This window comes from Diuraphis noxia, unplaced genomic scaffold (genome assembly GCF_037042655.1).
Source record: "Diuraphis noxia isolate RWA-SAM2 unplaced genomic scaffold, SU_Dnox_SAM2 contig0003, whole genome shotgun sequence".
Taxonomy (NCBI): Eukaryota; Metazoa; Arthropoda; class Insecta; order Hemiptera; family Aphididae; genus Diuraphis; species Diuraphis noxia.
The window spans coordinates 73967765-73987247 of NW_028301713.1; the positions used below are offsets into that span (position 1 = coordinate 73967765).

Below are 19483 nucleotides of genomic sequence, written 5' to 3' on the forward strand. Positions count from 1 at the left end.
AAAAATGTAAAATAATAAGTATTAATGCAAAATGTTTAATGAGTTATTAGTAGAACCAGGATTTATATGCATTTGCATGTTTATGGGGATTTCAAATGTCAATGGTTCATATACCAAATTTAAACACTAAATTGTATATTACATATTTTGCATATTTGTTCATAAATGCATGTTTAATGGCTTTTTAATAAATAAACTTTTAACAAACGCAAACTCTTGTCAAAAACAACATGTTATTGGCAGATTTGACTTTTTTAAAATCTGTATCATTTAAATTTTTGCCAGCAACTATTTAATTATTAACATTATTATATTACACATAATTACTATTATTTTTTATTATAATATGATTAAAAAAAAAAAAAAAACAGTGTACCTATATAACCATACATAACAATAATTATTTTTAATACTTTTTAATTAATTAACTCTTTATACAATCATACATAATAATTATTATTTTTAATATTTTTTAAATGATTAACTCTTTATATTTATTATTATTATTATAATTAAAACAATACAATCACACACATTTTTTTGGGAGACTATTTAGCGAACCTTCGCGTGGTGTATTCTGGGTAACGCTAATAGGCTGAAGGGACTCAACTCGAACTACCTAAAAATATTGTTCGGACTCATCTCCGATAACCAAAAGTGTTTGAGGAACTCATTTCAATATTTGGGACTCAATGTTATCCGTTCAAATAGATATTACCTTTAAAACATAATATCTTGCGACCTGCATGCTTTTAAGATGTTTTCAGTAAAGGTATATCTCGCTGTACCGCATACAATATTGAAGGAAACATGAAATGCATATTTCGGCGCGAGTTGATTAATGATCACAAAATGTATGATTATTAGTAGAACAGTTAACCGCATTTATTATTGATACAAAAAAACAATTCGGATTCGTATGATACGTAAATATTATAACAATTATTCCTCAAGATTTTTAATTAAATATTCGTTGATCGCGCTGTACTCTTGGAATTGTTCGTCGATCTTACTTGTACGTAGTGTAGGGACGTATATGTAGTGATTTAATTGTGTTCCTATTGAATATCTTTCAACTGGAGTTTGTATTTCGTTATCTCCGAGGGTGCGAAAAAATAAATAGTTTTCCAACAATAGTTAACAACATACTAAACGTCGTCGGTCGTAGTCACCATCATCTCTCTAACTTGAATCAGAGTTGTTCGTTCCGGTGTCGATGTGATGCCGTCGCCTTAGTGGCTTCACTCCCCCGTCACACTTCATTGCGAATTTCCATTCTAAAATCAACGCTTCTTTCGGTGTTATCTGTAACGAGAGCAAAATCAATACTTGTCAACTACATATTCACTCGGATCCGATCCGAACAGACGAGGCATTGACTTGCAACTCGTTGGTTATCGGACATAAAGTGATTTGAAAAAAGTTCGAACTCATTTTTTAGTGCCAAGTCAGCCGGGCAAAATGCTCTAAATTAAAAATTATACAATTTGAAATATGAAAAAAATCATATGCAAATTGTCTGATTCAATAATTATATTTTATTATCATATTATAGCCTATAGGTACCTATAACCTTTTTTTTTTTTTTTTTTTTTTTTTTTTTTTTTTATTGACGATAAAAGTTTATTTACAATCTATACATACAGTGTATAATAAGTAAGTGTGGTGACTTAAAAGAAAAAAAAAAATAACATTAGTTACAGAGAAGGAAGGCTCCCAGCAGTGCCACCTGACAAGAAGTTAGGGTTTGAGTTTATTTATTTTATTTTTTATAATTAGGGTTTATAATTAGGGTTTTTAATTTTTTTTTTTTTTTTTTTTTTTTTAAATTAGGTATTGAGCAGGTCTCTTGGCCATTGCCTTTTTAACCTTCTAGGAATGATTGAGGTAGAGGATAAACTTAGGTACCTATAACCTACAAATTACAATTTACAAATATTGTTCCGTTTATGAATAAAAAGTATGTTTATAAATTAATATATAGGAATTTAAAATAAGTTGTGCACGTTTTATTTTTATAGTTCTATTCCTTTCTATCCCCCTCCCTACCCAAGCTTCCTTTGAAATTTAACTGTGAGCTTCCAAATGTCTGATTAGAATATTGCAAACCTCCCGGCTTCCGGTTTTTGCAAAATATTATTTGTTAGCTGGTTTTCACGAGAACGAACCGGAAAGGCTACAGTATAATAACCGAGAGACGATAACGACGAGAACGTTTACTGTACACTACGTTACCTCTTCTTCAATGGCCACTTTCCGGATGTTCCACAAAAACTCCAATATGGAAAACATAAACGCAATTAAACACCCGAGAACCAGTACTACGAAAACGCCACCGATTTTAGTAAAGCCGAGTTCGTCGCTTTCATCTTCTTCCTATATGGGTAAATAATAATGATAATGATAATATTAGAAAGTAGAGACAATACAACAGGTGTTTAAATTTTCGTCGTTTGCTTCGGGAACCCACCTCGCATTTATTGTCACCTTGGACTTTCCACCATTTGTCTTTGAGCTCTCGCATGAATCCGGACTCTTGTAATCTCAACACCGATTCACTAATCAGCGTACGATACGGGGAATCTTAAAAGAAAAATAACAGATTACGTTATAGTGTTATACAATATACCTAGGTACCTTTTTTTTTTTTCCGTTTTAACCGACGACGCCGCGGGATCTGCTTTCGCATTGCTTCCGCGGCGCCGCCATCGTACAATATAGGTACCTATAATAATAATATATTCTAACATCATGTTACTGTGTAATATACAAAATATGGTACCATTCACTCAGGGCAGACTTTGAATACAATTGACGGAGGCGACCGTTCAGTGGCGAAAAAATCAGGGGGGGGGGTCACTTGTTTATATGTTTAAAAAGAGGTTGAAAGGTGTGAAATAATACTTGCACTGGGCACTGAAAAACCTAGAACCGGTTCTATTTATATACCTACTATTAGTAGTCTATTAAATAAATATATTGTCGTATACCCATTGAAAACTGAAATATTGAAATATCCCTCCCTATTGCCTATACATCGACGCATCGGACTACATTTCCATCATATAGTTCATAAGTTCATAACTTGTATAGGCCATCTATAACGGTCTAATTTTAACTAATTTTTTTTTTGCTGCGTTCCTTACAAAGTAGTGATGGGAATTATTCAAATATTCGAATTCGAATAGGCCTATTGTAAATAATTCGAATATTCGAACATCCGAAAATCAGTATTCAATGCTACAATACAATACGTAACGAAAATTATTCGTTTAAGTTTTCGCACAACACAAAACGTTTAATAATAATATTATATGGCGCATAAAGGCTTGCGAGAAGTGGATTCGAAGACAGCGATATTTACTATTCGACAGGGCCGTTTATTAAAATACAAAAATAAAAATTGTGCAAAATACTGGAATATCATAATTAAATTATTATTAATAATAATGTATAAGTTACAACAAAAAAATAATAAATATATAAATGGTAACTACGAACAGGTAGGTACCCTGAAAGATAAGAACTATTTTCGTATTTAGGTCGATCAATCATTTACATACATTATCTTTAGTTGTGTAGATATGAATTAGTTATTAATAATAAATAGTATAATAAGCTTGCCACGGAAAAACGGATAAAACAAATTACCTAGGTATTGTAGCATCAAATACTGATATTCGAATATTCGAATTATTTACGATAGAACTATTCGAATATACATTACATTACTACTGCAAAGGTTATAGGCTACTTTTCGTTAAGAAATCCAACTCTTAAATGTTGACTTAAAATGAATTTAGGGTAGGTACTTTTCGGTTATCGTATCCCAACGGTCGGCCGGCCGACCGCGGCGGACGTGGTCGGGAATTCGGGATATACCGATTCCGTTATCGTACCCCATTATATTTATCTCAATATTGTCTAACCTAACCGTCAAGACGTTAACTCGTTAACGCGAGACCCGTCGATGGCCCCAATCCGTCTCAAGGTTGTAAATTGTAATATGCATTTACAATGGCGCTCAAAATTTTTTTGTGAAGTGAAACCTATAATTGTTTACCCACCCACCCATCTACATTTTTCGGCCATCTAATATTATCTGAAAACACACTCGACCATTATACATAGAACACCTGATTTAACTTTGTTAACTCATTAATAATCGCCGCTACTCCCTAGAAAGAACTCACCCATACCCGCCGAACCATTTAAAGAAGCGATCGCTACCCATGATTTAAATAAGTTCAGTGCCACTGTGAATATATTATAATAATATTATGATGTATACCATGTGCTACTACAGAGCTTAGAAGCAGAAATGCATGGAGCTAGGTCACCCTGTGTCCATTTATATAGTTATATGTATACATACTGCAATTAAATCGCTACAACGTTTTTTAAAGAATCTAATGTTGCAGTGTTACTCACTCATCGGCATCGCTATGCCATATCCTTTGGAGTCGAGCGTGTTGCCGATTTCCATCAGGTTGCAGTTGCGTTCCGTCTGATACTCGATGCTCGACGATTCCATGAGGAAAGCGTACCGGCCTTTACCCTTGAGTACCCGGTCAACGCCCTCCTGATTACTCTTCGTAAAAACTGTCGGATTGGACGCTTCCATCACGCTCCACATCCTCTGGTACAAACTCAAGTTCGATTTCTGAACAATATATATAATAGGCATAGTACATCGTCATTACAACAGCTGATTCATTATCATGAATATAATTTAAAAAAGGCAGCGTGTGGAACATTATTTTTATTTTTTTTATAAAAAAGAGACTTTAGAGACCTACACTTTTTCTATACCTACCACCATCGCCAAATGATGAAATCATTTCAAATCAAATCAGTATATATTTTAGTTTTTTTTTTTTAAACATAGGCATTCCAACTGAAATTTTCATTCAAATAAGAAACAAGTCACTGAATGTATGCGTTTGAATTGTATGAATGGTCCACTTCATTATTATTAGCTAAGAGAGTAATACAGTAGGTAATTGTTTTTTAATACTTTGTAGCACTTAATGACAAAAATGTCAATTTATAGCTTCCAAAAATGTCGAAGTTGTAGAATTCGCCTAATCCAAATGTGGAATTAAAAGGTTCTACCATGCAATAGTAGATACTATAAATACATATACGGTTATCTGTATAGTCTAGAATTGATAGAAGCTTAGGCAATAAAACTTCATAACTTTGTGATTGAATAATTATTAAGTAATGTAAAGTATGTAGGTAAGTGATTGAGTAAGTATAAGTCATTAGTTAAGTAGCAAACTAGTAAGTAATGGAGTAAATAATGAAGTACGCAAGTAAGTAACAAAGGTACGGAAGTAGTCGAGTAGGTACTTAAGTAACGAGTAGGTACCTTAGTAATTTCGTGAGAAATTGAGTACTTATAATTATTTAATGTGAACCATGGCTATAAGTACCTAGCAATAACCTATACTTTTATAGATCGTCAAATGTAATACATTTTTATTAGTCATTAATTCGGTATCAATGTATTATATATTGTAATATATTTTATTATATTATACATTGAAGATCACTACTTTAACGATAATGGATTTTTGCGATGACGTAGGCACATGTCATATAATGTTATTATAGAATACTGCGGGCAGACCTGAAAAAAACTGGCCGTCGATCCTTCCTCGTAACAGCCGTACTCGATGTTCGAGTCTTTCGACAAGTCATCGACGTTCTTGATTGGCGTGTCCAGACGTCCGCTGGTAATGGACGCGGTCAGATTGGCGGTGTACGACGAGGTCATGATTAGTGCGAAAAACCACCACATCCCTGCCACTAAACGCGTAGACACCGCCCTGTATACGTACACAGCATAATGGTTACGAAGCATTTCATCATGTTTGTTGTACTGCAGGCTGCAGTACTCATAGGTTATTTAAGTATAGTAATTATTATTAAACAATAATATTATTATTCTGATATTATACGGGGTGATCCGTTCAACGTATTATGTACATAACGTATAATTTCAGAAAACAGTCTATAGTTTTTAGAAATATTTCTTGTACACAATTTCGAGTCATTATAAAACAATGTTTTTAAAAAAATTCAAAAATGTATGTTTTACTATTTTCTATCGTTATTTTCACTTTTGAAATGATGATATATATTTTTAACTTTATGTCTAAATCAGAATATTATTTGAAGTGTTTCAATCGATCAAAATAAAACTTCAGTCCTACCTTATTAGTTATAACATAACTATTAAGAAGATATATTTAAAGTTTTGACGAACGGAATAGTGGACCGATCGGCAATCACTCTGTTCTCTAAACTTTAAATAATTATAACTTATAAGTTATAAGTCATTAATAACTAACCGTTAAGAATTTGACTGCGAAACAATAATTTAAAAACCGTTTGTAATTTTTGAAACAATGAAAATCTATAACGTTAAATGGATCACTCTGTATAATAGACATATAGTTATCATACTTATTAGTTTATAATAATCCGATAACAATATCATCGTATAAAGTAAAAACGACAATATTATTATTGTTGAGAAAAAACATTACACCGAAATAAAAATAATTTATAGGTATATGAATATGATGCGAAGACGGTGAGTTGCGTATAATTCAAGACATTTAGCCAATAAGAGTAGGTATTATACTATTATAAATTTATAACTAATTTTTAGATTCTGAGCGAAGCGATGAACTTATTGATTATTCAATAGAGGTTTTATCAGTATACACGCAAATTAGTAGAAAAAAACTGCTTTGATTTTTAACCTTTGGGAGGGGGGGGGGGTGGAATATTGGATCTAATTAATATTTGTGAATTGTTAGAGATCAAAATTGAAAATTTCTTGTATTTCTTTAGTCTTCGCTCAGAGTCATTTTTTGTATACAATGATTTTGTACAATTGAATTAAAATTTAACTCATCTATATTAAGTAGGTACTATACTAACCGCCTCAATTGTACCTACTATACATAGCAGAGTGGTATACAATTGCCCACCTTTTTGTCACAATGATTTAAATGTTATATTTTATAGAGATTAAATTATGTGAAAGTAGTACTTAATGATATTAGAAAATAATATAATATCATTGAACGATATATTATTATTAATTACTATTGACTTGCAATAATAAGCTTTTCTTTATAAGAATATAATATGAAGCCAATAAAACTTTCTGCATTTTTAAAACTAGCTATTATCAAGGTAGAACTCTATAGGTTAAAATGTTAAAAGACGATAGTTGGAAACTCTTTTACGTCATAAATTCATAACCATTTATTATTGTATAAAGCCAATGCTGTTGTTTTTTTAGGGGGGGGGGTACAATTGTATATAAAGTAATCAAACAAATATATTATTGAATAATAATTAGTCATTAATTGTGTGGGTATAGCACGCGTGGTGTCTGGCTTTCAGTCACGAAATGTATCTGAGTGCCAGTACAGGCCTGTGCCACTCTCCCGGATGGGCGACCACATGGATTTTAGTGACATATCTTCGACACATTTATATACAAGTTCTAATCAGTGCTCGAATTGGTAAATTGAAAGAATAGGAACCCAAATAGAAATTAAAAAAACAGCGTTCCAACTGAACATTTATTTAACACCCCCCTAATTGCTACCATCATATTTTAAAATAAATAGCTCCAATATATATTATTTTTGAGTAAGTGTCAATATTTTTACACTTTTAGTCACTTCAAACTTTTAACGTTTTCCTAGTTTCATTAAATAAAATAAAACTATTATAACCTATAGCTATAGGTAGAAAATTCAATTTAAAAAATGTATAGGTTAGAACTTCTAATCAACCGTATCCTCTCACACATTTTAAAAACATACTAAAAAAATAACCATCCACAATACCCCATGTTGCCGGGAGTTCATTAATAATAGAAACCATAATCATGGGTGAAACTAGAAAATTGTATTAGGACAGACCAAATGTGAATTATGAAAATAATTCTAATTATAAAATAAGTTTTTTTTATTTAAATTTTATTATGTCAGTATATTATCCAGTTAGTATTAGGTCAGGCCATGGCCTTACAGTGGCCTGACCCGTAGTTTTGCCTATGACCATAATAAAATAATTGTAAATAAATACATAGGTAAGAGGGTAAGACTATATAAATTGAATACGATATTTTTTGTGATCTAGGCTTGAAATGGAAGGCTAGAACGTCAATTAGTCTAGCTTTTCCATATTTAAAGGATAATAATTAGGTGTATTATTATATTAGTGTACGTACGTGATGTTATCACTTACCACGTAGTCTACCAGAAATTTTAAAATTTTGTTTTTATTTAAAAACTCATTATAGGTATATTATAATCAGGTTGTGCATTCTGCTCTTGTGTTTATTATTTTGTAATTTTCTATGAATTATTGTTGTATCGTACATAGCCTATATATAAACTTATATACTTTTATAATAAACGTACACCGGTGCATATAGTATATTCTACGTAGAAAATAATAGAATATATAATATGAATACAGTAAATTCTCGTCATGTCGAATCTCAAGTGGAAAAGAAAAAAGGTCGGGATATCATTTAGTGTCATTGCATTAATGCTATTGTGGTATAATTGTAGTTTCAAGGGGATTTCATTTTCGTTCCAGATAACGGTAAATTCTAGATATTTGCGATCGACAAAATAAGAATCTACTGTCAGTCAAAGCTGGACAATGAGCATGTTAATGATTTTTTTTAACTCAGATAAACTAATTAGAAAAAGTTAAAAGTAGGAAGTTTTTATTAAACTTCATTTAAGTTTTTCGTCACTTAAATAAAATAATTCACTTTTTACACCAAATTTATTTATTGTTTGTCATGAGAATGAAATGTAAGAAAATAAAATTTGAAACAAAATAAATAAATTTCTTAAAATGAAAATTGAATTCGTTTACTAATCAAACGCGACAATTTAAAAGCAATTATATCAAGTTAAGACAGTATACCTAGTTAAATTTATGGAAACCAAAAAGTTAACTGGTTAAGTTAAAATAAAATACATTTTTTAACTTAATAATTTGTACGTTTTATTTCATTAATGCCCAGCCTTGTACCTAATATATACGTACATATATTATAATATATTATAAACACTGTGTTAGGTTTGCCTTACTGAGGTGATATATCGGAACCCTGTTGCAACATGGTGCCGCAACTGAACCATATCAGATTAGCCACATTAAGCCTAGTCTCAAGCTCGTTGTTACCGTCTTTCCAGGGCTGTGGATCGTGCCATTCATTGGGCGTGATTCTGCAAACAATCAACGGGGATGGATAACTCTATACGTCATTCAAACGGGCGCGCCGCTGGTTTTCGTGTGCGGGCACACTGCACTGCTGCAGCCCCAGCGCCGTATCATATAATAGACCATAGTCGCCGTAAATTATTACAATAATATTATTATAAAAAGTACCTCTATTGGGTAGGTACATATTATTAACAGGCATATGGGGTGCGCGTTATTACACGATACGCGGCGAAAGTATGTATTATGTATATTATTATGCGTAAAGATTCTAATAAGGTAATAACTACGAATTTATGTTTAGCATATTATTGTATAGCTCGGTCAGTGGCATATTTATACGGAGTGGGGGGAGGGGGGGGGGGGTGGAAATTACAGATCATACAGTAGACAGAATAATTTAAGTATGTATGAAGTGTATATGGGTAGGTAATTTCGTACTGTAATTAAGTCGACAGAATATTTTTTCATGGAATTTTAAAAATAAAAAACACATTTTTTTCAAATCATATGATCTCTCATAATTAATAATATCATAAATTCATAAATAAACTATAGGTACCTACTGTTTTATGTTTATCTGACGTGATCATTTATATTTTAATGTTGAAAAAAAATATCGTTTTGATACATAATTAGGTATTGCTTTTATACTAAACTGAAGCAAATTACCTTTGACTATGTAATATGTATTGCACTAAAAATGTTATTTATTATATTTATACAAATAATTTATAATTCTAAATAAAAAAACCTATAACTTTATATCAATATATCTCATATTACGTGAGTTTATATACTATAATAATATAGTCTATAAAATTACACTATACCTATATATTCTGTTATTATAGAGGAAAGTCTTATAAATACACCACTGTTATAGCAGCGGTTGATGAAAACTGTTAGTGCAAACAAACCAAAAAGCACACACAAAAACTTACATAATTATATATACAGTATGTTAATTAGGTGATTCAATATGAAAATCAGTAACCTTATAGTTTATGATGTAGTGTAAATATTTTAATTAAATAAATAAATTAATGTCTTAATTTTTTATGATTTTTAAAACAATTTAAAAACGGAAAACTTTCTAACTAATTATCACGCTGTATATAACAGTGTTATACAAAGTGCGGTTAGGTTAGGTGGACAATTGTGTTTTTTATAATTTTACCACGGAAATCGAGTAATCACAATCTACCACTCTGTATAATATGTAATACATACCTATATTATACAAATATAGAAGACACGATATGTTAAAAAAATTGTGAAATATTATATATATGTATATGTATATAATTAATAATTATGTATATTATAGTGCAGTATATGTATATCAACACGTGCAGTTGTCGGCAAATTTAGGTTTGCGCTCACTTGGGTAGGACTTCGCATCCGGCACATAGTACGGAACCGATGGAAAACCATAAGCAGTTGAGCAGCGTCATCGAATTCTCCATCGTGTCGTCTCCGGGCTTCACCGGGTGCGGGAGTTCCCATTCGAACGGTGTCATTCTGAAAACAGTTCCACAACGGTCTGGGCCAACTGCGGTAGGTACCTATGTACGTGCCTTTATATCCACAATATAGTATTCCATCGCGGCGTCCCCCGGAATTATTATAATATGTATATACATTACATATATCTCAGAGACCTCTCATATAATATATTATTACAATAGACTATATACCTATTATACCTACGTATTATGTATAGGTATATACATATTATATATATATATATTTACACGGGATGTTAGTTATCTACAGAAAATACTATTGTGTTCGGCGATGTTATGGAAAAAAACTCAACTCAACCCGCCTAAATCGATGACTATCAAGCGAAATAATAATAACATTATTTATCTAATATTATATTCATAGGCGAAAGTTGGGTGGGGTATTGGTATTTTGTACCCTGCGAAATGTTTGAGAAGGGCCTTGATGGCTCAGGAGCAGTCACGAGAGTTTTCCGAGTGCGTCCCAAAATTACAAAATGCTTCCCTAATAGAAAAAATTTATATTTTTAACGTATCCTGCATACAATATAGTTCATTTAAGTTACACTGCATGTACCAAAAGGAAAATAATTGGCTTACACATCAAAAATATTTGGTTATTCTTATTTATTTTAACCTAACCCACTTAAATACATTTTAAGTTTGGGCGAGTGTTCTAATTTTTATAATATTTCAGTGGTTATACCTGTAAACTATACTAGTCTATTTTGGCACTACTTCATGCATCAGCTCATAAGTGTAGTATATAGTATATACCGTTAATAAATGCTTGGTTATTATTGAAGTTAAAAGAAAATGCGGTTTCACCAAAATTTCCAACAAGATCCGTTTGAAAATTTAAATTTCGAATTAAATTAGAGTCCCCAGTTACCCATTCATTTAGACCAAATGATATTACGCGATATTTTGAACTCGTAGGTATAAAGGTAATCGAACTTTATTGGTAGATTCCAATTTTTGAAAACGGTGCTTTTCACGTTGTTTAAACGTAAAATATTCCTCTCTCTCCCTCCTCCCCGCAATAAACCATGAAGAAATATGAAAAAATTTCGCCTATGAATATACAATTATTGGGTATTATTTTTCAATCCGGCATATTATTTATAACATTACATTCTATTATATACATAATACATTGTATATATATCATATATGTATATACAAGGATAATATAATATAATATGGGTGGTATACACACCATGTACCTATCTCGATATACGTCAGAGGCGGATGGGTAACACGATGATGGCGGACTATGACCGTTTATGACGCGTAAGACCAGCGACGCGGTTTCCGCCTGCTACTGTTATGTACGACTCTATTTTGGTTTCTCACTTACCTGGCCAACATGAACAAGAACAAAGATACTCCCAGGTACGCTGTTGCGGTGTACATCCAGACGCTGAACGACAGTGGATTCAGGAACCAGAACAGCTGCGGTTTCTTCTTCTCCGGTTTCGCGTACAGTATGCTTATACCTAGCGTCATGAACGGCGTCGTGAAGTCCACCGCGTTCCGCCGGTCAAAAGTGATCGTAAGATCACAGATGGCTAAATCCGCCCGCTGCAGCGTCCCACAAAACCAATGAAAACAGTAAAAAATCGAATATAGGCACTAGATGTATATAAATAAATAAATATATATATATATATATATATACATTATACACACAGGGTGATCCATTTAACGTAAGACACTCACTCGTTAGTTGTTATTCCAAAAAACCGACGTTTTTGAAAATAGTGCTTTTACATTATTTAAAGTCGTTAAAAACTACATTTTTGTAAAAAGTTTAGATATGTTTGTTAATATTTCTTACTGGAAAATTACGGACCTAAGTAAATAATTCTCAAATTAATTTCTAACATTTTATTTTATTTTTTGAAATAATGAGTGTATGTACCTATATGTATAATATAGTGTAGAGTGGAACATCTGAACATCTCGTTGGCTTTTGCCATGCACTTCATACTCGTTTAGATAAGCTTCACCATACTAAAAAAAAATCCTGGGAGAGAATCTAGATTGTAATTTGAGTGATTTTGATGTGTTTTTCAAAAATAAAAATAGCTTATAAAAATTAACCGAAACATTGATTGAGTGTCTTGTCATCCTATAGGTACATATATGTATAGATTTCCAATTTTTTTGTGGTTTAGGGAGAATTTATACATAATCGGAAGAAATTATTTTCGAATAGACCTAAGTATAACTAAGTATAGTATACACATCTAATGTATTTAAATTATACGGAAATAGTCTTTTATGAAAATATTCTGTAATTAAAATGTTTTTTCTTCTTAATTAAGAAGCTCACCATGGACTGCAACTCTCCAATCATACCACTCCATTTGCCGGTCTTGTGATTCATAATTCCATAATCTTGGTTGGTGGTAAACTTAAATTTAAATCCATTAAATTTGGCCATTTCTTCGACTAAGTCGTACGCAAATCCTTCGAAACACTCTTCGTCTTTGTCCATTCCCTTTTCTGTGGCGTTGCATCTCATCAGATATGGTTGAACCTATTATTGTTTAAAACCATTTTATTTTTATTTTTGGAATTATCAGCTAATTTACCATGTATAATATTGATAATTGATATGTATAATATACGAGTGCACTAATAATAGGTACCTATAGGTATAATAGTTGAATATACTTACTAATTTTCCGACGACGATAAACGTCTTGTTCGTAATTGATTGGGCGAATTCTGAGTAAATTTCGGACGCTGATCTCGTCAGCGTTATCCTCTCCACCGGATCCCAAGATCCCAAACGATGCTTTTTGCTCTCTTGCACACGAACCACGTCTAATTTGAAATAATTCCTGTTACCGGTCTCTGGGTCGAATCTCATTTTTCCGGTCAATCCGTTTAACTCCATCTGTAGGAGAACAATCATTGCAATCATCACAATATAATTATATGTTAAATGATAATAATAATAATAATAATATAATTATATAATTTTATAATAATTATTAATAAATTATAATAATAGGTATTATATTACACAGACATAACGTCCGTGGAAAGTATTCCGATCAAATAATATAATCTGCGGTGGTTGTTCTAAGGTGGGGTGGGGCTATTCGGAAGGTCATCAGTTAATATTTCTGGCCATTATACAATTTACCATTATTTAGGTCCTTAAAATAATAGAGTATACTTATTGGTATCTTTATTATTCAATTGAAAATGTATTTTTATTGTTGATTAAAAATATTGATAATCTCTAATTTTTAATTGTAGATATAAAAATATCTATAGATATTTTATCCATAGATAATGGCCTATGTTATTTGATGACATTTCAATAAATAAACATCATGCTACCCTGGACCCGCCACTTAATACAATCTTATCTTACCACTCGCATATAGTTGATTAGACTGTATCCGTGTACCCACGGTTTTATGTCATCACAAGCGATTCTCATAGGCCCCATCATTTGTGTTGCCACCAAACCATGGAGTGACGTTGCGAAATAGTTCACTGCGTCGTACATCAAAGCGGTTTTCGTCTGTATATTAAAAGTAAAATAATTTATTGCTGTAAATATTAATATGCAATTCAATATACCTATAATATTATAAATATTATATAAACTTCGTCTTCGTGTAAGAAAATGAATTTGTATATATTTGCAATGTTCATCTAAACATTCTAAATTCTCATGTATCTACCAGTTATTATGATTTTTGGAAGGATGCCAAAATTAGTCATATTATTATTATTATAATTCTGTTTACATGTTTTAAATTTTAAACGGAACGGATAGCTTATGGTTTTTTCTGTAACGTGGCATGCAACACTGTGGCTTTTGAAAGCATATTTTGTTTTAAATAAGGTATAAATAATAATTGATAAAAAAGTAGAAACTTCAAAAACAAATTTTGTATGCATTAAAAACTAATTTAAATAAAGATAAAATAATTCTTTAAGATGATAGTAAACATATTTCAAAAAAAACATAAATTTGTTTAAAGCGATTTCACATAAAATTAATAAATAGATACCTGAATATAAAATGTTTAATTTGATTTAAATTATTGTAAGACCTAAATACCTCATATATATGATATATCCCCATAATAATCATAATTATTACCAGAAAAAATGATTGAAATGTATTGATATTACAATATGCTGACTGGTTTTCTTATTTTATTTTATGTTTATGCATGTGTACACGATTAGTAGTCAAAATAATGATTTGATTTTGAACTTTAGTATCATTTCTAGTGGAAAAGTGAATCTAGTAGCTTCTTTTGAATAGGAAAATTAAAAAAATGTCCACTATTTTTTGAAACAGTCAAGAAAAAAACAAAAAAATCAAGAAAATCAAGAGTTTTTACGCAAAATCAACAAAATTGATTTAGGTTTTTGATGGAACTTTAAAATAAAATATCGTAAATTGACATTTTTACCGAGTATTAATAATATTATTTTCTATACACCATAAGGGTTTAAAAATATTTCGATTCCTTTTCATGCTATTTATTATATTTTATAGGCATAAGACAATTTTGATTTGTATGTTTTTTTTTTTTTAATTATATTAAAAATATTTTACTTTGTCACAAAACTTGAAAATGTTATAAAAGGTTTTGCATACATTTTTTATTGGAAATCAATCAAAAAATTAAATGTAAATTCACAATAATTGAAAAATTCTGCCAAAATTACGAAAATTGACACATTATTTTGAGTAAATTTATATATATTTTTTTAATTTAAGATTTGAAACAGATAATTCAATATTCCTCTCATACATTTTTCTACCTTTCACAAAAAAAGTATGCTTGAAATTTTTATCAAATATATTTGTACCAACTTTTTTAGTATATTATGGTGTAATTTAAAAAATACTGATTATTTTTGAGCTATTAATACAAATTTTAAATATTTTTAAAATGTTATTTCTATAAACATGAAGTAAACAATGTTTGCTGTGTCAAACAGCTTGAAATCTAATGCAAGGTTCCTCAAAAGTCGTAATAATAGCGTTAAATAATAACAAAGATACGAAGCCATAATTTTTTTTATAAGTATTTTGAATGCAAATATTACAAAATTAATCAAAATCACAAAAAATTAATTGTTAACTATTTTATAGTTAAAAAATTATAAAATGGTTAATTTGCATACCTAAGTGTTAAAAGATTTTAAATATAAAGTTTCTTATAAATAGTTCATACTGTAACCAAAAAAATCAGAAGATATATTGTATCATTAATAGTAAAATATATGATTTTATTGGCAATAATATCATAAAATACACATTGTAATATTATTTAGACAGACCATCATCTTCACTCAAAATCGTTTTTCGTATGCAATGGTTTTATAAAATTGAATTCAAATTGATTATATACAATATTAAAAATGATTTACACGACACCTGCTGTACAACAGAGGGGTACTCACTTACTAACCTTTTTTTCTTGCATACATGTTACATATTTTTACATTTTTTTTACTGCCTTTCTATTGCATTTTTTGATTCTTACTAGTGTATAAAAATTTACACTCTACTATTAATTCTATGAAACTAAATTTTTATTTCACCATTAACACGTTAGTTTTATGTTGAATTAAATATTTTGAAATATGATTCAAAAAATTATTTTGAATCACTAAAATAATCAAATTGAATTGACTACCAAAAAAAAAAAATGCAAGTAGGTACCTATATTCAGTAAAAATAATCAGAAGTAGATATTTGATATTCTGTTTTAATATTTGATAGTAAATTTAGATATTTAAACTTATAAATAATACTTTGCATATTCTTACAACACTATCAGTGCAGAGTGCCTAATTATATTATACGAGTGCATACTTACTTTTATCGTATTCGGTGATAAAACACTGATCCGTCCGTTTTTCTGTTCATTGAATACGATTTCCTCGACGGCGTTTCTGACATACTGACTTTCTGGGTCAATTAACCGAATCAACGTTATGTTGGCCATCGATTTATGGAACTCACTGAAACTTAACGTGTGCGCATCCTGATGGGAGAACAATTATTATTATTAGTATGAGACAGGAACCGACGATGTGGTACGACATCGATATAAGTAATAAGTAACTATATGTGTTATTTATTGTAATATATTCATCTCGCTTACTAAGTTTGTGATAACGAAGCTCTGGTAATCTCCCAAAAAGTGCACTTCCTCCGCTTGTCCTAGTATGTACATGGTGTGTTCTACGTCATAGTCCAATATAATGTGTTTTTCACCGGACAATTTTAGTTCCTTGAACAATGGTCTGTAATTTGTTGTTATTATTTGTAAATAGGTACATAATTGATGCAGGAATGAGATGTTGGGAGTTGGGATCATAATAATATGTCTGTCCGAAAACTTACCGAAAATCGTCTGTAGGTGGAATTTGAATGATTTTAATAGATTTTCCCGGAGCCTTGTGCCCGTAATCGAAATGCATCAACAGGGCTTTGAGTCTAATCAGACTTTCTGGACTTTCATAGATAACAGTGAAAGACTCCCAATCCATGTCTAGTATTATATCTCGTATAGCCTATAAACATATTTTGAATTATTAGTATCAGTGGTCTTATACGAAATGTTGAATCATAAAGGACTGGGCAGTGATGTTTTTCTCCTATTATTATTAGACATGTCTAGAAACCCTGGAGACAATATGCATATTTTTCCCTTCAGGCTTAAAAAGAGAGACACAAGAAGGATACGATCTAGCCGTTGACGGCTTTTAGGGCTGATCACAAATAATGATGATACATTTCGTATTATGTATGTATGTGTGTAATAATAATTGTTTTTGTCGACTTCAGATTTATAATATATAATACTTGCCTCGGCCAATAAAGACGGATCGGGATAAATATTGATAGCGTAAGGATCAGGGGGCCGGTGGAATGTTTTCCAATGCGTTTCGATGAATGGTATTTGTGTACGGGTGCTAATAGATCTGACCACATTTGCAATGTCTTCGTCATCTGTTCCGTCAATAAACGTTGCAATTCCAAGCTTCAATGAATCACATACTTTTATAGGTAGTTACCGCAAAAATCCCCGTGTTTATTCATAGCGATTATAATCAAAAAAAAAAAACAGACAGTCAACATTTAATTAGTGGATTAAATTTTGATTTCGTTCAGATAATAATTATTAAATATATTTGTATATAATATGTATTTATATGTATCAGTTTTAATAAGTTTTTCTTAAAAAATATGATGGTATATACTTTGCTTAAGTCAAGAAATGTATTCGGTGAAAGAGGGGGGGGGCTGGGAATACTATGCGGTATAGGTATAAAAATAATTGACTAGGTGAGATTTACAGCGAGTGTTACCTGACTGCGGATTGACGACATTGGTGCCGCCAGTTACGTTTCTTAAGCTGAACAGAGTATAGGTACTCCAAAAAAAGTACCAATTTTAATAAATTAAATTATATTATATAGATAATTATAAATCATTAATCATGAAGAGTTCATATAAAATACATAATATCGGTGTTTATATTTTATTGCGGTACAACAGTAACTAATAACAGTAGGTATTTATTTTTAATTGAATTGATAAGCAACTAAAATAACCTTCAGATGAAACAATTTCACTATTATTTAGAAAAGAAAAGAAATAATGTGCAGTTAGTGTGTTCTGTGTAGAATTATTAATAATAAGAAATAATAATTAGACAATCTAGTCAATCGCACTAGATAATAGCACATGTGATATACTCTACAACAGCTGAAGGTAAAATATCATATCAATATATATGAAATTATGATTAATTACAAAAAACAAAATTATTAACAAATATTCCTATGAGTAATGAGTATACATATTATTATTATATATTAATTTATTATGATATTTTATTAGCACATAAATGAAAGGCCAAGTATTATTATCTTTAATTTATGTTTAAGAATTAAAAGATGCTGCCGCAAGCCCTGCAAACCCTTTCTCCAAATTAATCCTACTCGGTAATACATTTATATATATATAGGGTAAACTTCCGGAATAAATTCACCAAATACCATATATTGTATTGGCAAAGAGCTGTAATTTTATTTATTAATTGATCTATTTCCTCACCAACACGTGTCACATTATACATGTCGTTTACGACGTACTCAGATCTTGGTACGATTCTGTTTTTAGGCAACACACTGTCCATGATGTTAACGATTTTTGCGCTCACGTTGTACGCCAACTGATTGACAGAGTCATCGTTCTCGTTGAACAACGCGACTGCAAGAAAACAAAACGTTTTATCTATATATGGCTATAATATGGTATAAGGCAGTAGGTATATTAGCTAATATAATATATAGGTAGGACAAACACACAACAATGAAAACGAAGCAATACACAGTAGATACATCCCAATAATAACTAATAACAATAACTGTGACGGAAATAAAACAACAATATTACCATCATACAGACAAAAACTAACCGATTTTTACGACCTTGTTACCAGTCGACGGCTTAATGTCATCTTCGGAAGCCCTCACGAGAAGTAGCACCGCAAAAAAGGTACACAGCGTAACGACGATCGTATACATTTCTCTACCAGGCGAGTCGAAACTCGGAAGCACACTGCACACTGAACAAGAACGAAATATATTTATTTCCTCCTACACTCCTCCAGCGAAAGAGACTGCAG

General features: G+C 30.9%; 1 protein-coding gene across 3 annotated transcripts; it reads right to left on the bottom strand.

Annotated features, from left to right (window-relative positions):
• Nucleotides 1-860: 860 nt before the first annotated feature.
• LOC107165599 (glutamate receptor ionotropic, kainate 2-like) lies at nt 861-19482 on the bottom strand. 3 transcript variants are annotated; one of them, XM_015513917.2, is made up of 17 exons: nt 19274-19482; nt 18910-19065; nt 17657-17847; nt 17191-17360; nt 16949-17090; nt 16661-16828; nt 14182-14334; nt 13474-13695; nt 13126-13332; nt 12148-12371; nt 10666-10803; nt 9147-9284; nt 5636-5834; nt 4432-4663; nt 2471-2583; nt 2236-2376; nt 861-1305 (listed from the first exon to the last, which is right to left on the bottom strand). In XM_015513917.2, exons 1-17 carry the CDS (start codon nt 19380-19382, stop codon nt 1183-1185), a joined length of 2826 nt encoding a protein of 941 aa, XP_015369403.2. In that variant the 5' UTR covers nt 19383-19482; the 3' UTR covers nt 861-1182. The 3 variants fall into 3 exon arrangements, with proteins under 3 accessions (XP_015369403.2, XP_015369405.2, XP_015369404.2); XM_015513919.2 differs by lacking the exon at nt 9147-9284 and having other exon boundaries at nt 19274-19480; XM_015513918.2 differs by lacking the exon at nt 10666-10803 and having other exon boundaries at nt 19274-19479.
• Between the last annotated feature and the right edge of the window lies 1 nt (nt 19483).